Consider the following 24921-nt stretch of genomic DNA (forward strand, 5'->3'; position numbering starts at 1 on the left):
CTTTCAGATTCTCACACTCTTTGCCAAGACGTTTATAAGTTATCATTCCTTAACTTTTCTACAATTCTATATCACTCAGATCTTTTTTTTTAACTAAAACCCAGACCACGAGGAACATTTTTTTTCTCATAAGTCAGCCATCAACAATACCCGGCTATCCGGCTCTACCTTTGATTCTATGCAATGCAAAACGGTCGTTAGTGGTGCCTCGAATCATTGCCGTTTGATTTTCACGGCTGGTGGTAGCACCAAACATAGTTGTGACAAAACCGTCTTTGAAGAAGCATAGAAGTGGTAGAATTGCTATAACTTATGTTTGTGAGTTGTGGCCTACACAATAGCTCATTATCGAGTAAAAGAACTACATACCGGTGTACAAAGAACACATGCAGTATGGCACGGAAGGGTATCATGCTACTGTGATACAGAATTTTGTGTGTGAATATTATTTTGAGGCAAAAATGAAAGATTGTAATTAGGCTAAAAGCGAATAGCAGAAATTGTTATTATTGAAAAATGTGCAGTAGCTCACATAACCTTAAAAAGGCACCATTGCCCCCTTTGCCCCCCATTCAGAGAAAATTTTAGGGCAGGGGGGGCGATCGTCCCCCCTGCCCCCCCGCTTCCGGCGCCCCTGTGTACCACAGTATCTACATGTTTTTAAGATTTTACTTTGTAGCGTAATCCTTGCACCAAACAAAATAAAACATATTTGAAGACACAAAAGCGAAAAAAATGTAAAAAAATCTAAAAACATGTTTGAGAAACGGTAACTTGGAATATTAAATATGATGTCATTTTAATATAGAAAATAAATTTGATTAAATAAAACTAGCCTGCAACACTTCTAATATTGCTAATTAGGCTGCTATCTAATGACAGACTAATAAGTAATGTAAACAATATTATACTAAGGGAGTCATTTTCTAAAGTGCCCTGAATATCAAAATTAAAGTACGGTAAGTGAGTTGAGCACTGTAGCTATAGAAGCGATGGGTCTGCACAAAGTGGTAGGCTAGATAATTAGGACACCGGATTTTATAAGCAAATAACTCACGCAATTCAACGATAAAAAGCAAAGCAAACAATATTAGCTAACGGTTTAGAAAAATATTGTTCATGTAGCGTTTTATAGCCAATGGCATAAAGTTTGTTTTATGCGCCAAGCGGACGATTTTCAAATAATGAAGTTGACTCCCAAGGCCTGGGAAGTCCTATTCGGTTTGCGTTGACAGTTTCTCTTGCCCAAGTAGTTCCATACCGAAATTTCTGACCTGTTGAAAGTGTTAGTTTATTAAGAATTTGTAGTGTAAAAACTAATGCAAAAAAGGCTGGAAAGAAAGACCAAAAAAACTTGCTTCTGCAATCTTTCAAATACCGTACCCTCTTCAACTTGAGTAATGCTAAAATCTTTCCATAGACTAGCCATGTATTTGGAGAAAAACTACTCGACACAGAACGTTTTAAAGATCGATATCAAAACCCTTCCGACTTTATGAAATTGGGTGCATTTAAACATTACAATCAACATGAATTCCCTTACCTGGCACATATCCGGAATAGTTTGGCATTAATCCATTGTCAACGTGATATATTTTTTGCGCCGGAAGCCTTTCTCTCAGAGCAAGCCTCCGATAGCGGTCCACATCTTGACTGTCATGCCACACACCTTGCTTAGGATCGGGAGTGAACCATCGATACATGTCACGGCACCATGGCGTCATTTGACGAAAATTTAAAGTTATTAACTGGAAAAAAGGATAGATTTCATGAGCATGTAGTAACACCAGGTAGTTAGATTGTAATGAAATCTCTTTCACGCAAAGTCGCTTATATTGTCGGGAAGATAAGCTACATTGGCTGCAGTATAAAAAAAAATTAAAGGTAGCGCCTACTTTTAGCTAATTATTACCAACTTATAGGCTAAGTGTTTGCATTTTAAATGTAAGGCGAGATTCACTCCGAACATACAAAACTGTTTTCAGCATACAAAAACGTCGTTCAAAAAATGACGTATGTTTGCTTTCTTTTACTATTCACACCAGATTTTGTATTCCTGCCCATGGTGAGAATGGTAAAAGAAAACAAACATGCGCCATTTTTCGGGCGACGTTTTTGTATGCTGAAGACAGTTTCATATACAGCTTCGGTAGAGAGTTTGTCTTGTTGAACCATAGGCATACGAAGCCGAGCAACGTTATCAAGTTTAACATATTAAAGATTATTACATATTTACAAAAAACACAAAACTACGCAACAATTAGGCTAAATATCGAACGTTTTCGACATCACACGATGTCCTCTTCAGGAATAACATATATACAATTTTTACTACATCTGAATAAAATACAATGGTTATTATAACTATAAACAAGAAAAAATGTTTTTAATTTTAATCGTGTGATGTGTAGGACATCGTGTGATGTCGAAAACGTTCGATATTTTGCCAAATTGTTGCGTAGTTTTGTATTTTTTGTAAATATATAATAATCTTTAATATGTTAAACTTGATAACGTTGCTCGGCTTCGTATGCCTATGGTTCAACAGTTTGATATGTTCGGTGTGAATCTTGCCGAAGTGTAAGCGTAATTAAAATATATTCGATTGATGTTACTTTTTTGTTTTTGTTGATTGGTGGCATTGTTTTGTAACCAGGAGGAGCAGTCTTGGCTCGTGGAGATCGAGGAGAAGATCCGTTGGAAGAGCCTTCTTGTCTTGGGCTAATCCGTGGAGTTCCGGTTGTGGGGCGAGATGTTAGTTCTTTTAAATGCTCCACATTATATCTGGAGTAAAATTTTATATGATCTTGTGCTATTAAGTCAGTTAGTTACAATGGGAACAAATTAGAATGCCTTAACATATTGGCAAACCTTTTATTTAACAAAATTAAACTTTTCATAATATATTGTGAAATACAGTTTTACTATATGATCCATGTTTTTGCATCCTTGAATATCCAATATTCTACTTATCATGATCAAGAGGCAAATGATGCATTCTAGTTTTGTTATCTCTCTCCCTTTCTCTGTATGTAGGCTATCATAGTTAAAAAAGCATCCTTATCATAAAAAAAGCTAACACAGGTGTCGAAGAACAATGATGTTCCTGTTAAATCGATCTCATGCGCTTTGCCAAACTTCCAAAACGTGTTTTTCCTCATGAACAAAACTCTTTTTTTCATCAGACATTGAATTAACGTAAAGTAGAACTTCGTAATTAAGTTGCAGTTTTACAAAAAGTGTGCTATAACGGAGAGGCCAGTGGCCAAAGGTGGCTAAATTGCTCAAACTATCCAATGGACAAAGCGTGAGATCAAAAAAACTTCTTAAACCAGACCATGAAACAACGGGGCTCCAGTCTATAACAACATGGAGTGAAGGATTTAAATAAAAATGAGTTAAAATAGTTAAAGTAAACTAATGCGGGGGAAGGTGGGGTTAGTTGAGTCAGTGGGTTGGTTGAGTCACCATTGTTTTCTGACTAACCAAGCATGACTTCGTGAAGATTAATTGCTTGAAATAATAAGCATTATGGGTAACTGCGTCCATCTTGTTTTAGCAGCTTTGTAAGTTATACAGGTTATACAGTCAGCAAAATGCTATTTTTTGGACTAAAAAGTAAATATTTTCAGCTCAAAGTTGATTAGGATGCTGAAGCTATGATAGGCGTAAGCAAAGATAGCGTCGAAGTTTCATATAGTTTATAGCTATCTTATGCACAGTGCATTTGTGTAAAACTGATAAAGCTTTACGTATAGATAATACTTTCAATAATTGTCACGAGGAAGGATTGGGGTTGGTTGAGTCAATAGCTGCGGGACTAGTTGAGGCAGTGACTCAACTAACCCTACCTCAAGTTGCAGGCTGCTGAAATCTTACTTCTGAATTTTATTGCTAAACGCGCATTATTAATTCAGTTACTTGGACAAAATGAGCTATTATTTGATTATTACTTTTCTGTTTAGCTTTAAAATATTTTCAAATTAAGTCTTAAAAATTATAAAAAAAACTGGTCGTGGACAATGGCTTATGGAAACTTTTGAAGCTGGTTTGAAGTTAGTGCAAAATGGTATGTCGTTAAGAAAGGCAGCAGAAAGAGTTGGTGTGGACAAAGAAACGTTTCGTAGATGTTTGAAGAAGATAAATGAAACTGGAGCTGATGCTTCTAAAGTAAAGATGGGATGCTCAAACCACAAACAAGGCATGAAACAAGTTGGGTCTATTGTTTTTAGGGATAGAGGAGATTTGGTGACTATGATCGGCACCATCAATACTCTTGGAATTGCTCGATTCGTTATTGCTGCACTTGATGCAACTCGTGCTGTCCTATGGTGGAAGTAGTAGTTCTACATGTTTCCAATGCAACAGTTGGGGTTGGGCACATTTGGCGTGCACCGACAACAGTGCTGTTTTTACATGTCCACTTGTGATTAATTTAGGGGTAGGGAACTTACGGCCGGCGGGCCAAATGTGGTTCGCAAAGCAATATAATGTGGCCTGTGGGAGCATGAAAAGTATTAGATTTCATGTCACTTTCAATAATACGTGTGAAATTTGGGTCTGGGCGATATGAAGACCTTTTTTTAGAGAAATGGCATGAAGTCGGGCGAAATCGAGAGAAATTTGGGCCTGGTTGCGGTGAAGACCTTTTTTTAAATTTTTTTTAGAGAAATGGCATGAAGTCGGGCAAATTCGAAGAAAATTGTGACTGGTTGCTGTGAAAACTCTTTTTTTATGAAAAGTTTGTAGAAACAGGCGAATTTGGAGGAGCCATGTGGCACGCCTGGTATTTTTAATATTTTTTGTGGCCCATAGTACAAAGTATAGGTTATTCCCCACTTCTGGATACAATAAACGTTCATTGATGGTATAGATCAGAGGTGCCAGTCTGCCAGATGGGGACGGTGCCCAATAGCCCCAAAAAATTATGCATCTCATGATCTCATGAATGCCATTGCGCCTCAACTAACCCCACCCACTGACTCAACTAACCCTGCATGCGGGGTTGGTTGAGTCAAACGGTGCTCTGTGTTCAAAGTAATAAAAATGACAATTAAACGTGAGATAGCATTTTAATAAATGGGTAGTAGCAAGCATACATCGTTACCTTTGTTTCACTTAGACTTTCATAAGTGTATCTACAATAGGTAAAAAATTATAAGGAAAAATCTGAAACATGACTCAACTAAACCCACCTTCCCCTATTCATGACAAAACTTCACACTGCAACATTTTTTAGGAACAAGAGAGCATGAATTTGAGTCTTGTCTGTACGTTTAATTTTCAATACAATTATTTAAGGTTAAATTAGCACTTTCAATCAACAGTAGCCTATACCGAAACATCAAAATTAAAAAAATTCAACTTACTTTCCGTCTTTACTTTTGTATACTGGGTTGGTAGTGACGTGAATGCTCTGTGACCCGTAAGGGTGACCGGGTCCATAATAATTAGGCATGATAAAAGAATTTGTGAGCAACGAATTAAAGCTGTTGGGAGATTAGAATAAATAATTGCACGGTTGTATTATTATGACGCATAAGGACATTTCTTGTGGAAGGAAAAAATTTGGAGCCTATTTTTTGCAAAAGTTCTCCAATAATTTATTTGCACAAAAAAAAACAATCTAACTTCTTCCGAGCATATGGAACCATTAGAAATGTAACCTAAATAGAAGGATGTGGAGAAGTATTGGCTAAGCGCTAGTTTTTTTACTAGCACACTAGGTAGGCCTAGGCTTTCTGATAAAATAATTGTTCGATAGACCATTTGAGAATTAGGTAACAGCCTAACTTAGAACAGAAAATCATCTAAGTATCAAATTTTTTTGACTTTTTAGCATAAACCCGACATGGTGATCCTAGTTCATTGTAGCAAATTTTTATAGGTTGGATTTTCTTTCTGAAAGCGTTTAGCCAAGTCGTTGAAACTGACTTACAAGCCTACTTTAACTTCAGTTTCTTCACTTCTTGCTTCACTTTTATTATTACGAGATGCGACTCAAAAAGTTGTTGTAAGACCAAAATTTGATTGACCAAATAAAGCCTAGCGAAACTTTCACCAAAGCGCTAAGATTTCCGTTCTTTATAAAATAAAAACAAGCAAGCTTCTGCTAATTTGTTTATGTACATTTGTTAATCTGCTGTAGTCTCGTTCTACACTTTTCCCTGAAAGTCATACACAGAGTCTGTAAGCCACATTCAATAATGTCAGCTTGTTGACAAAATAATGAAGCAGCAATGATCCCGTACAAATGAATGACAACCAACCTTTGTTCAAGCTCTCAATGAAATAAAAGACGTTTGATGAATACCACAAGTGAAATGTCTGTGGTGTCGGCTCGCAGAAAACTTATTATAAGTAAAGAAACAAACTGGTTATTTCTATACAGATTCAAAAGGCGAGACAATAAAAGTGTGCTGTGTTCCGACCAAATTTAAAAAACATGGTTTTGGCTGAAATAAACACGGTTGAAGTCGAAGCTGATGGGATTGTAAAACTTAAAACACAGCTTTGTGCTGCAGTGTGCTTGTAATCCATTGTGTTTTGACATAACATTACATATCTTGTAACCTGGGAGATTGAGCTCGCCACTGAGAATTGGGTATCCAGTTACATGTTCAACAACTCCATCTAGCGGATAAATTAAGATCAATAAATAATGAGTTGATTACTGCGCCAGTTATAGATGCAGCGAGTTAGAGAAGCTCTCAAGAACAAAACTATTTCGTTGCGAAGCAAAATTCTTCGTTGTGGCATTGTTTTAAAAGAAACGCAGGTTCGTTGTGAATTTTTAAAACGTAGCTACAGTAGGCCATTGATGATGATGTTTCGACACAAATTTGCTGTCTCGATTTCGTTTCGGATTAATTTTGTAAAAGTTTTGTTTTGAGCAGATGCACTTGAAAGGCGTGATTTCGTGAAATAATGACCTTTCACTGCGCTGCGCCGGGTAATCATAACCGAGACAACAAATCACTTCTTTTTTACACTGATTCATGTTCTGCAGACGTTGTAATGATGTAAACAGGGAATGATTTTCTAGCTGAAATCGCAAATAAGAAGCTGTTCAAATGCTATATTACGCCTTTTTGGGGTGAATTTGTCAAAACAGTCATTTTACGATACAGGTTGCCGATGAAGAGAAGGGACCAAATGAGAATTATGAAAAACAGCAAGAAAGCGACATCATATGATATTAGACTTGTGTTCAATATCACAAAGCGCCTCCAATCATCTGTAATCAGTGGTGTCGTTTTGGAACTTAGCTTATTTGGAAAATAAATTACACTTCTCTACCTTGTTAAAACTGAAAACTACATTGGAGAAAAATTCCAGGCAAAACGCAAAAGAAGGATTTATATTTCATTACGAATAACATGTTATTGACAGCCGACCATGTAACGTGTAAAACATTATACAAACTCACTGACGAATAATAAATCGACGAAGGGCACTACACGACATAATACAGCATTGTTCAAAGGTAATACAATGCATTGAAAAAGACTGGGAAAAAATCATTTTAAATTACAACAGTTCAATATTCTCACAACCATCGAGGACCTTTCAGCAATATACACTACATCGTATTATAGATAGTTGTAACAGTTACAACAGTAGTCTATGTGTTGTAGAAGAAAACACCTCAGTACTTGGACACTGTATTTTTCAACTACGTCATTATAAATATAATTACGTTTCTTGTTACATTAAATATTTATTAGCACACAATAGACTACTTGACACGATTTATCACGAGCAACAACCAAGAATGAGTATCCGTATTTTCGAAATAATATGTAAATGTGGTAAAGATTCCAAAAGAATGAACCCAGTCCACAGAAGTTGCCCTTTTTACATCGTTTCAACGTTGAAACGATGAAAAACGGCAACTTATACTGGTTTGAAACCAGTCTGATGCACCTACGTTTGAGTTGGCTGTGTGTCAAAAAACATATTTTTCATCTGTCAAACAACACTGTATTACACTGAATAAACATAAAAATCATTGACATTAACTCGGTGTTAAGTTAAATAATAAGTTGTGCAGAAAAGCCTAAAAAAGTATACTTTTGGTACGTTATTCACTGCCGATAGCTAATTTATGAAAAGCGGCAGAAAGCATCCAAAAGTATAGAAAGACAACCCAGACATAAATTATCAATTTAGTTTTTACATTGATTGATTCAACGTCTGCAGACGTAAAATATAACTGATTTGCTGTCTGGGAATATGTAGAAAAATTCCATTGACGAACGACGTACGACGATGACACGAAACGATACGAATCTGTCGGAGTCAGACAATTACCTGGTCGGAAAAACTGGCTTTCTGGAAGCAACAACGAGAAAAAAAAAAGCATTCAAATGTAGTGGAATAAAGCAACCGCGTTCGTTCAACCCTTTGAAGGTGTATGTCGCATACTTAGCTGCAGTGCAAAGGAAATACATAAAACTGTAGTGAAAAGTTTCGGTATATTTTGTCGAACATGCGCACATTTTTATTTATTTATGAAATAGATGAATTTAATGAAAAAAGTTATAATTTTGTTATTTTCACACCGACTCAAGCTTAGTTCTTCTTTCATCGGCAACGTAATTTTTTTTGGATACAAATCACAGTGAAAATTAGACATTTTTTTTTTCGTTTTACACTAAAAGTCCCGAGCCTACAAATTGTCCGGTACACTTGCTTTGTTCTTGCAATATTTAGATGGAATTGCGCTTTTGGTGCTTTACGAACCTCACTTTGTGTGAGAAAGTTATGTAACCTTGACTGGGTGTTTCCAGCTGATGTCAGTTTTGAAAAAGCGAATATATGATGAAGTAACAAGACTGTCAACTGATCGGTAGTTGGACTTGGTCGGAGAGACTGAAGTGTAAGCGATCAAGGGGAAAGCGAGAAACGCATACCAAACTAAAGAAATTATGTGATTACATCCTTGAAATTATCACTTGGAATATCTTTAAAAAGCAAAGTTATTTTAAACATTCCCAGACCGGATGATACTAACCAGTCAGTCAACCGCCTGCTCCTTCTAGACTCCAGAGAGACGAATCTCAGACTTAATAAGGTTAGTAGATTACCAAAAATGACGTTTAAGCACAAGTTCAACAATTTACACACAAAACTCCAGCGCGGTATACCATTCAAAAACGAGGACCCGGTCTTATACAGTATACTAGGCCACTTTTATTGTCCTTGTCTTGGATAAACCAATGACCAGAACGATAAACGTGTACTGTATATGAACAATTTCACAGGCTTTGTTAACTTCTGGAAAAACCTGACATAAGAAAAAGACTCAAGGCAGTCGTTTTGTGGTATTGACCTCCAAATAAACAGCACGTCGTAAACACAGATTTCAAAGAAAAAAACTATTTTAACACGAAAATGAGATGATCGTTAAATTTCATTACAAGGACGTCTCTACACTTTGTTGGTACGATTTCATTTGAAGCATTTTCTTCAGAAAATGTTCACCAATGTGTGGTAACTAGGGCTGTTCGAAACCACTCTACTTGGTCGGAACAAACATTTCGAAATAGTTTTGTCCCAAACACTAGCTAGGCTGAATATAACCAAAAGTTTTCGCATCCTGGTAGGTGGGTTCGGAATGGCCCGATTCGGTGAGTCCGATCCCTTAACGGGGGATTTTTTCAATTTTTTTTTTTTTTAATTATCGGGTAGCGTAGCTTAATTATCATTGCCGTTTTAGGGTTAGGGGTTAGAGGTTAGGAACTCACCGAATCGGACTCACCGAATAGTAGCAGACCCAAGTGGGTTACAGTCAGACTGGCTTTCTGACGGGTAAATTAGAAGCAACCGCCTAAATTTCAGTCCAAAATCAACAAAAATCTATTTGCAGCTTGAATCCACACGATGTGATGAACAACAACACTCAGTTCATTACGAGCACCCTCGACGTAGTAATATTTCATGGTAAAAGTTCAGCATCATTATTTACACATTAAAGCGGTGGGCAATGAAACCACCTGTATAAACACAATAAATTAAAATTGTTAACGATGGTTAGACCTCAGCACAGATCGAGGTACATTTGCATTAAAAAATTTGCTGATGAGCTACTTTACGATCAACAACAGGGTGATTCAATCTCAGAAAAACGTTTGTAAAAATAGAGCGAAACTGGATAAAATTGTAACATGATGAAGAACAATCTTCATCAACGCATTGCGCAAGTTCAACGTAAAACGACGTCGTATAAATGTCATACAAAAGAGGAATAACATAAGTGATATCTCTTGTCCATGAAATGAACACACGTTTCTTAACTGGCAAGCAGGACGGCTCTTTCTGGAATATTCGTGTTCCTGATTTTCAATGAAAACAAACAGACATCCCGAAAGCTTAAGTCCGATAGCTCAACTGCACTGGCAAGGCGATGGTTCAATGTGCTCTATCCTGATGGTCTGCACATAATCTGTTGTCTTCAGAGACCTTTAACTGTTTGTGTCGTGCAGGTGGTAACCCGAGTCTTTGAATACGATCTTCAAGAGCTGATAGTAGACAGGTTCGCCTGCAATGCCGAGTAAACTCCAAGAACAAACGAGCTGAGCACAAAGCTGCACCTGTTGGAGTTCATTGCAACCAGAAGCAAACTCACGACATAAACCCGAACTCATTGGCCGGGTTGCCGTCGCTTTCGTTCGTTTCAAATCGCTTCGCTTCCTGCCGCATCGTTTCCTTGATTTTCAAAATCTCCGCCGACTCGTTCTGTTCCTGATGCTGACGACATCAATGACGTAGCGATGACGTTAATGGAAGCCGCAAGCAGAAGCGGTTCGAGCCAAACAACGTGCAATTGAGAGACACCAGGTTGTGAGATCAGGCAGCAGACGAGCAAGCACCGATATGAAAAAAAGCGTCGTTAGATGAAGAGATAGTATTGAAACATTTGTTAGAGCTTATCCAGACAGCAAATCAGTCACTTTTTACATCGGTCATTTTTTAAAGGTGCCTGATTTACTGTCTGGGCAATTGCAGTTGCATATAAGTTGTTAGGTTGCTGATACCAGTGATCCCTCCATAACAATCAAATTTGAAAGGGATAAATTAAAGTGCTAGGACTATTTAAAACAAACACGTTTGAAATAGTTGGTTTCGGTTTGACACAAATTTCCTTGTCTTTGTTTCGAAGTAAAAAACTTTCGTTCCAGTTCCAGCCAAAAAATTATTTTAACCAACGCTGCTAAATACTTTACCAGTTTTGTTTTGAGATGTAAAAAATGCATCATGATGAAGAGTAGAGGAATCACTGGTATGCATGGAATACCCAAGCCAGCAAAAGTTGCCGTGTTTACATCGTTTCAACGTCCAGCAACTGTTGCTGGTTGGATCCATCGAGACATCATGCTATTAGAAGAAACGCGATTGTTCTTGGCTATGAGACTCACATCCTTATGGAATATGAAGGAAGAGTTTTAAAAGCTCATGTTTGCACTTGATGCAAGGCAAAGTTATATAAAGCATTAAGAGTTATCTCAGCTAATAAAGGTTGCTCGATAAAATAAGCACATCATTTCCTAGCCTGCAGGTTTTGGCGTTAGTATCGTCTCGCCTTAAAGTGATGCCTCGCTTATGAAATGAAGGCCAACCATACTAAAAAGATGAAAATGACAATGCTCAAAAAAAAGCTTAACATCCAGTGTTGATTCACTCTCGAGACACAAACTCGCCACAGCATGCCACGCGTTAAAGCCATTCACACAAGCACGCAGCGTCGTTCGGAAAAGAATACACGTCTTTTCCGTCAAATCGGCTTGGAGCTGGAGGACAATTGACAGTATATCATAATTTAAAAGGAATGGTTGTTTTAATGTCGTTTCAACGTAAAAAACGCCTCCACTCTAAGATAGAAAGTCATGCTGTTACAAGTTACAACAGAAACGCCACTCCACCAAGCCAACTTGCACGCATCTCAAAACCTCTTGTTAATTCAATCGTTTTACGCTGGTATAACATCATAAAACGTTAAATCAGCGCAAAATGGTTTCGTTTGTTGTTCTACAGTTTTGCTTTAAGCTATTTTTTCCGAGGTAATACGAAAACGAAACTTTACCATAGCAAGCAGTTTACCTACCAAAGTTTTGAAAAACAAGCTTCTGCAAAACGAAATGCTTTGAATGAGAAAAATGAAGAAGACAAAGAACCGACCAACCAATATTTGATGGACATGCAAACGTTCATTCAAATGCAAAAACCAGGTTTTCAACTTGAATATGAGCATTTCTGACAATGACACCCTGCCTGCAATCGCCTCTTTAAACATAGCATTGACCATCCAGCAAGAAATAGCCAGCAATCCCTTTTTTATTGATTCAGCGTAATAATGATCGTTGGCAGGAAAACAAGGTAACTAACAAAAACTACATTCGGCTCCAAGTGATTCCCAAACAGCAAATCAGTCGTTTTTTACATAACGTCTGCAGAATCAATGCAAACAACAACTATTTTGTTGTCTGGGTTGTTTGAAATTAATGTCGATCTCTGAAATGGGGTGAGTGTAGAAAGCATGGAACTATCAAGGTTGACTGCAAGATATTTCGTTTTCTCCGTAAAATCTCAAAAAAAACAACTGAACATTCGCTTTATTGCCTGACCCAAGCGTTTATTCAAACCAAGCAACACATATTCGTTAAGTCACTCCAAAAAGAAACAAATATTGAAAGCAAAAAAAACACAATCAGATTCCAATCAAGCAAATAAATACATTCAAAGGGAACACATTTTGACACCACGACATCAAAACAGTTTTGCATGTTTCTAGAACATTCATATGCAGTTTAAAAATGAGGGAGGAGAGGAAGCGAAACTAACTGCTCAACAAACAATCAATGACAAGTTCAAAGATGCGAAGGTTTAAAAAACGTTTTTACAGATCGGCATCAACACAGATCAGAACTGCACTAAACGTGCAAGATTCATCCAACGGGGCACTGACTTTCAATAAACGGTGAGGGTCTACCCATACTTAGCAAAATAGTTACATCGTCTTTGAATTCAGTTCAGGCAATATCCACATTGAAACACGTCCCTTTTTCTTTTTATTTCGGCCTGCGTCACAGCATCACGTCATATAGGTTCGTGGCGAGTCGCATGCTGTCACATGAATCGCCAACGCCGAAAGCAGCGGTTTGGTGAACTCAGTACGGTCCAATCGGCGCGGTGTTACTCACATTATCATTAAACGTTCCCATATTAAATGAATCCCCTTCGCCATCTTGCGGCGTGCGTGGAGTTCCGCCAGGTGGACCCATGGGAGGAGGAGCACCAGGACCACCAATTGGATTCATCGGCATGCTGTTGCTGGGGGAACTCTGCAAAGATCGCAGCAAATACTTCAACGAATAGTTGGTTCAAACTGCATAGAGAGCATTTACGGGACCGTAGATAGTTAACTTTGCAAAATTTCTACCGCATCGATCAAAAACTAAATCACGCAAGAGTTACCTCTCTACCAAAATTAAAATCACGCATTGACAGCTATCTTTACCGTTCACTGGCGTACTGGTATATCGCTTATTGTATTTTTTTCGTTCCGGATACGTTGATGCCAAGGTAAAAATGCTATGAAAACATGATTCTCAAAAAAATTAAACTTTTCTACTTCATAAAAATGTCAAATATCGCAGACAATGACGACGCAAGCAGTGACCTTCGGTAACCCTTCCATCATGCCAGGGTCACGTCCAGTTCCGTTGAGCCCGTTCAACCCAGGTGTCATGTTAGGAGTGGAAACGGGCAGCCCTGGCCCGCCCGACATGGATGTGGTCGATGGCATGCTCTCTGGGACGCTACCACCCATCGCGAACTAAAAACAAAGAGCAGAGTTATCAAAAGTGATGATGAGCTGGTGAAGTATTGATACAAATTTCTTAAGGCAGGAAGAGCAACTGCTACTATGTTGTTTTTATACAGCGCTGCATGCATCACACATACGCGTTGCTTTTAGCACTTTTTGGCGCAAACTTGTATCGGAGACATTAAAAACGCGCAGACAACAATCACTAACACACAAATATCAGCACATGCGTTTTTGCGTGGCCATGCATACTTACAGAAGATGGCATTTGTTGATGCTGCATTGCTTTATTCATGTGGCCATAGTCTGGATTCATTGCGTCTAAACATAAGCGTGATGAATGCGTTATCGAAGATGTGGTAAATGAAAGCTAATAGCAAACTACTACCGTAGTTAAGAAATTTGCTTTAAAAATCGCAACTGTTTAAAAATGAGTTGTGGAGAAAATAGGCGACGACATCTGAGCAAAGACATCTTGTACATATGTGCAGACCGACAACAAAACGCGACACATTATAACAAGCCAATGCAACAAAAACGTTTAGTGTCAACCGACACTCGTCATGTAGGCTTCCAGGCACGCAAAAAGCCATTCATTGAAAAAAAAGCTTGGCAATGATATAGTATTCTGATCATTTCTGTATAATGGATTTACAAGAGAGTATTGAAAGCATTTTCTGGTGAAAGAAGGCAGACATCCCTGTGATTTTAAAACCACATGAAGATAACAATTAAAGTGAAGCACGTGACGTCACATTCAAAATAAAAAACTAGAAAGCGCTTTTGAAACATGACTCTGGCAAGCAAACAGGCGATCACAATTTGAAGCAAGTAGAAAAAAAAATACATGCAGAGACAAAGCTATGGTAGTACAATAATCGACAAGAATAAATGTGTTCAGTGAGCCTTCATACAAATTGGACGTAAATACGCGTCTTCCAAAGCAACACTTTTTGGTTAGAGCCAGAAATATCTATTCTATTGAAAAAAAAAACAAAAAAAACAGTTGGCTACAACTGTTGAGTGTTTTGCTTTCATAACTGAAAGTTGAAAAATCAACTGTTGGGTTAGTTTTGCTGACACAATGAAGTCAACGATGTGCGAAAAAAAAACAGTTTGCCAAATGTATGCTCTCAACTGTTAGTTACTATTGCCAGCTAGCAAAAGCCGTCCTTTGTACATTGCTTTAACAGCTCATAATCCACCGACTTAAATCGGATCTAAGTCAACAGTGTTATGCATCAGCAAGCTCTTCAACGTGGTTGGTATCCAGTCAGAAGAATGTTTATCAAATGTAGGTGTGAGTAAACCAACCAAGTAGGCCAACCAAATTTTTATGAATAGGACACCTTTCAAATGTTATGAAACTTTTTTAATGCTCTTGTGTTATAGGGTTAGTTAAAACACGAGGCAGTTTAGGCTGAGTTAGTAAGGGTTGTTAGTCGTTCTTCTCTAGCGTACTTCACCCCCAGCTTGTTTGGGTTTATCGAGCAACATCAGAGGGACAACGATTTTACCTGGATTCTTGAGATCGTGAGATTGGGGGAATCGGTGTGGATGGGGGCCGGGTTGCATGTGAGGCCTAGGGCCTTTAAGTAAAAACAAATGGAGTAAACACACTTAAACAAAAAGTGTGAACACGTGTGGTTAAGAAAATCCTCCTTTCAAGTTGTGGCAATGGTGATATCCTCAAAAATAAGTAACAGCACTAATTTGAAAGTGGGAACCCAACAAGACACAAAAGAGCAGATGCGTTGTGCCCATGACCGACAAACAAGACACATATGGAAGACAGGTGCAACACGCTATCACTCGGCTTTGAAAGGAAAGAAAATCGGCAACACACGCAACCGAATGAGACAGCACTGCAAGGTCGTCATATTTAGACATGTCACTTTTGTACAACTGGCTTGTCAAAGTTTAAGAAACGACCACATGTTCAAGTCAAGCCCACGACATGATGTTGGTGAAAACGAATACCAGCGCTTCACGCCGATCACAAGAAATGAAATACACTTTATTACCTGGGCTTCTCATCATGGGAGTGGTGGGGGGAACACCTGGTGTTTGTCCCTGTTTATTGATAAATTTGTTAGAATGATACAGACTCCCAAATGCATTAAGTTGAGCACAAAAACAAGCACATCAATTCATGAAAAAGCAACAGCATTTAAACAATGAGGACTTGGAATGCCCCATGCAAAAATATCCTTCATAGACAAGCAACATAAAATGTGGTTTCTTCGACATTGATAAAACATATGTAACGTTGCTAGATGCAACTATTTTCAACAAGAAAACAGGCATTGTTATATATACTCACCGGAGGGCCTGAGGGACCAGACCAGGAGGAACGGCCAGGCCTAAAAAATAATGGAATAAATAGACTACAAGGCACAAAGTTTCAAACAGGTCACAAAAGAAGAACACTTCAAGTTTAAGTGAATCAATTGTGTGCATCCAAACGACTAAGTTGTCACATACATTGGTCCCATGGGCATTCCGCTGTGGCCCGGCATGGTGCTTGGTGGCATACGCATCCCTCCGTAAGACTGCGAACACATTAGGATGTTAGATTGCTAGAAGCGATTGGCAATCGCCTTACCATACAAATAAGCTTCATTGACGTGCACTTCAGAAATAAGGCAGAATAAATAAATTTAACACATCCGCACGTAAAAATTTACATGTTATTGAACTAAATGCCTGGTGAACAGTCTCATTCAATTATTATGCACATAAGTGGTTGGAGTACATATGGAATTGCTTCACGGGCCAATTCAACAGATGTAGATTGTAGGTACATCCACTCTTTTTCTTATAATACATATGGAAAACTTATGTTTGGAAAATTTTAATGTTTGCAGAGGATGTGCTGCAGAACTTGTCATAACCAAAAATCCTATCGCCATGTTGACATCTAGCCAGTTTAATCAGTAAGCCTATTTTTCCGTCTTCACACGCGTTGAGTCAATGTAAAAAGAATCAATTGTTTCCAAGCTGGGTAAGTTGGGAATGACCACAGCAACTTGCTACAAGGCTTTCTGAATGAGTCAGAAACGTACAGACATCCCACACAGCAATGCACTGTATACAGTCGTTTTTTACATTGATTCAACGTCTGCAAACGATTGCGTTGCTGTTAGGGGACAAAGTGATAACTCACGTGTTGGAATTGCTCAGGGCCGTACGGATTCATTGACCCGGATGGCATCCCTCGTGGGTGGGACATGCGACCCATCCCCATCATTTGAGCTGAAACAACATAAGGAGTTGATTCAAGGTTGATTGCAAGGTTTTTACTAGCGCCGCGAAATCGGGTTATACCGTTGGTTATACCAGGATGTCCTTCGAGTGAAGTGAAATGCAATGCGAAAAACTGTGAAACTGATACAAAGCATCGAAAGACAGTAAATCGCTGAAGCGGAATTTCTTTGATAGGATTCGGCGTGTATTGGCGTGATTATTATTGGTTGTTCATCGTCGTTACGATTAATACAGTGGCCTAGCTAGGGGGGGGGGGGGCGGACCGCCCCGGGCGGCACTCTCAGACAGGACGTTTTTTTTGTTGTTGATAATGCAAAAGTACACGGAAAATAAAAGCAAACAGAATGGTAACGTTCAAAACAGTGGCGTAGCCAAGGGGGAGGAGGGGTTTTGGGGTTACAACCCCCCTTTGGCACGCATGTGACCTCACGATACTGAGAATGATGCTTTCAGTCTCTATGACTCTAAAACAAAGTTTGCCTAATTTTAAACGAAACTCCATTAAAAGAGCGAGTTTTGCCAATACCAAACATTCAAATATCTCAGCCAGGAATTAGCAACAAGAAAACATGATCTTATCCTTTTGCCATGCCACCGGACAGCACCATTTTACAGGAATATTTATACTAGGGGATTTATACCCACATTTTTGTTGAAAATGCTCTCAGAATGCACCAAATCCAAAGTAATTTTTCAAATTTTCTGGGGGATGGCCCCCCAGACCCCCCGTCGCTGGGCGTCGTCTTTAGCGAGGACGCCGTCGGGCTTCGCCCGCCGGCCCTTAAAACCCCCCTTTCAAAATTCCTAGCTACGCTACTGGTTCAAAACATACAATAATTCCACTTTAAGTCAATTAAAAAAATTTCATTTTCACATGCTTTTTCTTGAAGGGGCGGAAAAATCTGAATTCGCCCCGGGCGGCACATTCCCTAGCTACGCCACTGGATTAATATCATTTGAACATACAAGTGGGCAGAAAAAGTAGATTATGCCAATATCGGATGCAAACTTTAGAGAGCTTTGTTAGCAGAGGAATATATTCAGTTAAAAAGAAGATTGCTGTTCGGTGGTCAGTTGCTATCCACGACGGCCTTACTTTTGACCAAAAGAGCTGCCCATTCAATTACTGGGTGAATATAGTGGTAGCTGTTCTGCACGGAAATCGCACCGCTATTTGCAGTCTTTGACGCTGCTAAGGTACGGCACAGTGCTATGCTGTACTGTACACTGTAACAGAGGTTCAATTGAAACGCTCAGCCTCCAAACATCTATCTATGAGACATTGGCGAAGACGATATTGCATAAGTGGAATTCAAAAGAGTCCATATTATTGATTTAGAGAAAAATCAATAAGTCAAAAATGTAGCTTTCCAATATTGTTAATTTTTCAGGATAGTCTTCGAGAAAAGTTTTTCAAAATGTAAACAAAAAAGGATTTTTCAAAAAACCGTAGGTTGCTTTGAATGCTTTAGCGATAACACGATGACATCCGGCAAGCAATATACTGTAGATTTGTAGAACATAGTAGCAAGAGAACAAGGCCCATCACAGTGCCTTCCTCACTCGTAGTGTTCGTGTATCACCCACTAAATGGCACTTGTACGTAACGAACAATCCCAGACAGCAAAATCAGTCATTTTAACATTGATTGAACGTCTGCAGACATTGAATCAATGTAGAAATGACTGATTTTGCTGTCTAGAAAGTTTGGTAACGTGAATGCGGTTGCAAGCCACGCTGGACTAAATTAGACAAGAAAATTTAATCTTCGGGCCTTGTAAACATCACTTGACATGTCATTAAGTGATCAGAGATAATGTTACAAGATAATATCAGCAGAGACGAAGCTGAATAACATAATAATGGACGAGAAAAAGGCAAGTTAAAAATTTCCGAGCAGCGAAAACACTCAGTTCAAGAGCTTCCAGTGAAAATGTGGAAGACAGCATTACAGAAGCAAAACCGGTCTTCAGTGCAGGCATTATGGTTATGTGGACAAGATGTACTGAACACTGAAAAATTTCGATGAGCATTAGGATGATAATTGTTTCTCGCAATAACTGCAACGCTCACCTAATGAATACGAAAGTGAAAGCAGAAATCTCGAGTTGTTTTACTGCTTCATTGATGTTTCGCGCACCATAACAATGCATCAGAGCAAATAACGTATGAGTGAATAACGTAGAAGCAAATAACGTATTCGTTCTGAGGATAGGCATTGTCATGGTACACGAAACGTCAGTGAAGAATTAAAACAACTCGTGTGTTTCTGCTTTTTCCTTTCGCATTCATCAGATGAACGTTATAACTACTGCTGGAAAAGAACAGATGCGCATTGAGTAAGCTAGCAAATGCGCAAATTTATCTTAAATAACGTGATGTTAGAAAGCAAATTTGTATGAGAGTTTGTTTTGAAGTGCAGACACAATAAAAGATGATCAAAGGGCGAAATAAAAGCATTCAATATCATTTGCATAATGTTTTGCATCAGACATATATTCACGGTCGAAGTAAGCATACAATAGCTTCTGCCATTAGGCTAATGGAGCAGGCAGGCTACTAATGGGTTCTCCCAGAACGAAATGTCTAGTGCAGTTAACGTGACAAATTGGATTTGAGCGTACGACAAAGCCTTGAAAGAGTAAGGTTTTTCCGAAAGTACCATACGGCTACGTTATTTTGATATAACTTCACCATGATCGTACGAGAATTAAATAAAAGAAGCTAGCTTAAATTTTTGGTTCGTTCAATTCACTCATACCAGCTGGCACAGGTTCACTTTGAGAAGTCTTTCATTTATATATCACAGGCAACGGTAACGCACTTACCAGCAAAGGGATCCTTGAAATATAATTAAATTGCGTTGGATATGGAAGTTAAATGTACACACTACACAGTGAGTATAACTAACTTTATTAACAGTACATTATTACGCTAGTGCTAACTGCAGTGAAGCGGGTTCTAGTGTCACGAGAAGCTGACTTGCAAAAAATAATGATAAAGACCTTTGGACTGAGTGTGAGCCTTCTGCACAGCATAATTTTAGAGTGGACAGCAAACCTTTGTCATAAGTGGCACATATTGGCATAAAGGAAACAGAGCTGCGAAGTCGGTCTCAGAGACAAAAATAGTAATGCAGTGGAGATGATATTGATGCGAAAGTTTAAAAACGATATAGCGAGGGAAAGCAAATGTGAAAACTGATAACGAGAAGATTTGCCTAAACTTTGCAAAGCGCTGGTTGAAAAATCAAGATTACCAATAAACAAAAGCTAAGAAGTATCGAGCATTCGAAAAAGTGAACTGAGAACATATAAACAACTTGTAGTGAACGCGTTTTACGACCAATATTTAATTTAAAAACAGGCTCTGTCACAGCAAAGTAATGCCTGAGGAAAGCACAGCCACGATTTTGAGTGAATGTTTTCACATCTGGGAAGACATTTGTTTACAAATTTGGTTCGTTGAGTAAGAATTTGCATGTCAAAAAGCTTTCAAACTTTCAACAAATGTTGTTGTAAATCGACGAGAGGCTTTGTCTGACATAGAACCAAGATAAAATAGCAAAACAAGTGTTAAAGCAGGTCCAATGGTTTGTTGCTTGTTGCATCAGCTCTGTCTTGGTATTGCCTTTTTTCAAATTTAGTCAACAAAAAAACAAGCACTGGATTGTTAAATAATGAGAAGGGTTCTGTTTCTGTTGACACTATGAGCCAACAGTAATTATACTTTGTGGCCAAAAAGAACGTCTGCAACAACATCTTAATGGAAAGATAAGATGAAAGCACTTGCAAAACAGCAACAACTCTGATGAATTGAGTGGTAATAACAAACAAACCTTACGCTTTGACCTGCATTTAATATAAGCAGTGCCTGAAATTTTAAATATCTGATGGAAAAATTCAGATGACAAATTTCACCCTCAACACAACATAAGTTGGGCTGCTAGCGTTGATGTTCTATTTAACATAAATAAAAATTTATACATCCGAAAATATGAACTGACAGAAAATCTAGTGTATGACAACAATCTAACACCGATGTGAACCAGATAAAGCAAAACCATAGCAAAACAATTAGAAAGTGTCCGGTTTTCGTTCAGTTTTACGGCTTCAATGCAGTTGACAAGGTTTTCAAAAATTGGTTTTGTGGTACATCGATTCAAACTAATAAATTGTCTTTTATGATTCGGATTTCATTACCCAGGGGATAAGCAACAGTCTATTATTTCAAATCCCATTAAACACACGGTGTTGCTGAGTGACGTGAAATGAAAGAAGCCAATTAATTTACCCTGAGTTTCAATACCCGCAATCCCCGAATGAAAACGTGGATATTAAAATGTAGAAGTGAAATATGAAGTTCGGTTTGAAATAAGATATCAGAGCAAAATAGAAGTATGAGAAAAATTCCATATGTAGTTTTTTATTGATTTAGGAAATTCACGAGGATCATAAAAATAAAGCATCTGGTCAGACCATTGGTCAGACTCATGGTGTGATTGATGAGGCAAAGTTATGAAAACGAGCTACTTCCTCTGTATGGAGAGACAAACAGAAACGCAATAATTTATTGAGCGGCAGGTGAAAATCACTAAAAAACAATGTTTGCTTAAAATCGAAAATCCTACTTAACAAACCTTAAAGTGAATAAAATATTTATAAAGAGGTGCACGTCTCAGACTGTGGATTGTATTTCTGTTGAGGCATTGGCGCCCTAAAGTCAACATGAAGACAAAATTAAAAGCAGAATAATAAGCAAATGATTGAGATTGTGTCACAGAAGATCGTTAATGAATGGAAGGAAGCCAATGACTTTCGACTTTTCGTGTTTTTTTTTTTTTTATTCAGAAAATGCAGCAAGAAGGTAGAAGAGTCATCTGCCACATCCTAGTACCCGAAGAAAGAATAAAAGGACGACAAAAAATGAAATATTACGACAATATCAAGCAAATTACGGGAATAAAAAGCATACCGAAAGCACTAATAAAAACAAAAGACAGAACAAAATGGAGGCAGTTCATATGGGAGATCGCAGCTGATCAAGCATGACCAATCTGTTGAAGAACAACTCGAAAATACATAGATAGCTGTGCTGGAGGTACAATACAGAAAGTATCACTGCAAGAGCAGAACATGCCAGTAACAATGGCTTTGCCATCCTTCTATAATCTATATAAAGTAATGAGTTGTACCAGGTATTGGTTGTACAGATGATAGTGGTCTGGTTTAGTTTCGCCGCTGTGTTAAGTCGGAATGGCCCGTTTCGGTGAGTCCGATCCCTTAACGGGGGTTAAATTATTGGGTACCATAGCCTAATTATCATTGCCGTTTTAGGGTTAAGGGTTAGAGGTTAGGAACTCACCGAATCGGACTCACCGAATAGTAGCAGACCCGTGTTAAGTGGTGAGAAACTCAGCAACGATAGCTCAACTGGATGTTATTTGCACCACAATTCACTGTAACATGGTTGTTCGTTGTTACTGTGGCACTTCAGAGTGGTGATTTCCACCTACATATCGTCGCAGTTTTGTATCTTTAATTGTTACGTTTTCAATAGCAACTGCAGTTTTAAATCAGAGAAACAGATTGTTTGACTAAAACAACAACAAAAAATCAACTAACTCAAAACTAAATAAAGCTCAGTGCAGCTAGCATCATCATTCTGTGTGGGTTTGTTAAAAAAAAACAAAAAAACTTAAATTGTCTGACCCTACAGTTCTACCAACGACAAGTGGCGGTAGCAATGGAAAAAAATCGTTAGTTTGCCTGTGCAATCATTTTAACGTATGAAATTTTAATTTGTAATTGTATGGACTGGTATTGAACGACCTGAATTTAATTAATTTTTGGCAATCAAATTTCTGTTTGATTTTGTGAATGAAATAGCCCACAATGAGTTTCGGATCATGTGAACGCAATATCGTCAAACCTGATTAAAATCAACTTAATAAAAGGCAGCGGCGATGGTAAACACAATAAGTGCGCGATTCTAAACGCACAACTACCGCTCATGCGTAAACTCTACCACATAAACCATGTGCTGCTTTGAAAATTTTGTGGTGACAATAGCTGGTTATTCTTTCCACGCGTTAAGAGCGACAAGCCTTGTGTTTACGAAAAGCTGATATTTTCATATACCAATAGGCTACGCTAGCATAGACAATTAGACATACTGTAGTGGTAGTTAATTGCGGAAAAGGCCACCACAAGCGATTTAGCCAGGCTTATGGGCCTCATCTCTGCCGCGACAATAATTGTTGTTGAACACCACTTTATCAAAAGACGTCGTCATTTTGACATTTCGATATTGTGTTAGTTACAGTAACTTACAGTGTTACTTACAGTAACACTGCGCGTGTTGTGTAATGCATTGATAAATGGAAGGGTCTGTGCGTGAACCCCATATCGATGATGAGATTGCTGAGTTGACGCTTCTGTATCATTTGCATATCACTATCAGTGTATCTTGTCTACTCAATTTGTGTTTTGTTCAAAATGTCACGGCAAAGCCTCAAAATTAGCAATTTTCTGCTTGTAAAAGCGTCACTCCATATTCAGATATCGTTGATCACAGACTTAACCTGAAAAGCATGAAGTGTTCGAAGGAAGGTCAATACAAGGACTGTATGTGTTTGACGAGAGATAAACCAATTGTTATCCTGATTGAATTATCTTTTCAATGTCCATCAAACGTTTGTTAAAAGCTAAACCAACAAACCCAGCCGCTTAGCGATTTCCAGCATGATAGCATTCAGGCGCGGATTTATGGGGGGGGCCCAGGGGGCCCGGGCCCCCCCCGAAATTTTGTGAAAAATTGTAGAAATTGTATGTTTTCGCATCATATGGTTTGATATGCTTCTAAACAGCTGATATTAGTCCCTCGGCATCACAATTGATGAAAATGGTCGTTTTAATGTCTATTTTATAGCGTATCGTATATGTCGTAGTATCATTGTTCATATCTGTTTAGCTTTTTCTTTCTTTTTAATTGATTTTCAAATTTTCTGGCCCCCCCCGAAAAAAACTCTTAGATTCGCGCCTGATAGCATTATAATAGAGTTGAGCTAATTTGTCGCAGGCACTCAGTTGAACGGAACGGTGAATGCTATTATTGAAACCACTTGTGTACTGAAAAAGGAAACTGTCAAACGGAGTCACGTTAATGAATTACTGATACTAATTCATGTCAAGAGTGAAGGCACAAGGTAGGTCCAAGGGACAGGTTTTGCAAAAGATGTGTAAGTAGCTGCGTGATGCATGGATGTCAGCATCGTTTAGCTTCAATTTTGTTTTATTGAAAGGGCTCATGAAAGTTTGGGTTCAATTTCAAGGAAGCATTTAAGAAATGTTTTTAAAAACTTTGTGGTAATTGGAGACGTTGCATTGTTGTCTGGCCAAGTCGACTTTAGTAGAATTAACAGAAAAGTGGATTGAAACAAGGATATCTATAAGAAAAACAGTCAAATGACCCACAAAATCCAAAACACTGGTGGGATACCCCAAACCGATTATGACAAAAGAATCGTACAAAATTAAGATAAAAGAGATTCATTTTCTAAACGCATAGCTGTGGGGTGATACAATGCAACCATAGGTTGCCATCCGTAACTTTAAAAGTAGTGCGCTACCCGCTACCGCTACTCGGGCAAAGTAGTGCGAGCTACCGCTACTTTTATCTTAACTTAAACTGAAACAGGAAGCACTTTGTGGCGTCAAACTGACCTTGAAAACGAATGATAAGCTATCATTTGTTTACACTGGCTATCATTTGCTTACGCTGCTGTTTCAACGCCATTATAGAAAACACGTTCCAAGTAAATTTAT

The 24921-nt window shown here is 38.3% G+C and overlaps 2 protein-coding genes across 3 annotated transcripts in view; both read right to left on the reverse strand.

Moving 5' to 3' along the window:
* Positions 1-232: 232 nt before the first annotated feature.
* Positions 233-5485, reverse strand: LOC145778733 (uncharacterized). Its single transcript, XM_082590293.1, has 4 exons — positions 5370-5485; positions 2616-2784; positions 1544-1748; positions 233-1274 (listed from the first exon to the last, which is right to left on the reverse strand). The coding sequence occupies exons 1-4, from the start codon at positions 5456-5458 to the stop codon at positions 1156-1158; spliced, it is 582 nt and encodes a 193-aa protein (XP_082446419.1). The 5' UTR covers positions 5459-5485; the 3' UTR covers positions 233-1155.
* Positions 5486-7346: 1861 nt separating this feature from the next.
* LOC145778500 (uncharacterized) overlaps positions 7347-24921 on the reverse strand; it is a 34684-nt gene continuing 17109 nt past the window's right edge. Inside the window, exons 9-16 of one of the 2 annotated variants that reach the window (XM_082589988.1) lie at positions 16995-17083; positions 16313-16380; positions 16152-16191; positions 15853-15901; positions 14085-14149; positions 13682-13837; positions 13203-13343; positions 7347-10746 (exon numbers count right to left, since the gene is read on the reverse strand). In XM_082589988.1, the coding sequence (XP_082446114.1) occupies positions 10627-10746; positions 13203-13343; positions 13682-13837; positions 14085-14149; positions 15853-15901; positions 16152-16191; positions 16313-16380; positions 16995-17083 (728 nt within the window). In that variant the 3' untranslated portion in view covers positions 7347-10626. Of the gene's footprint in view, positions 10753-13202; positions 13344-13681; positions 13838-14084; positions 14150-15852; positions 15902-16151; positions 16192-16312; positions 16381-16994; positions 17084-24921 lie in introns of both variants that reach the window. The other variant, XM_082589987.1, reaches the window with a different exon arrangement.

The sequence above is a fragment of the Aplidium turbinatum genome, chromosome 10, assembly GCF_918807975.1.
Source record: "Aplidium turbinatum chromosome 10, kaAplTurb1.1, whole genome shotgun sequence".
NCBI lineage: Eukaryota > Metazoa > Chordata > Ascidiacea > Aplousobranchia > Polyclinidae > Aplidium > Aplidium turbinatum.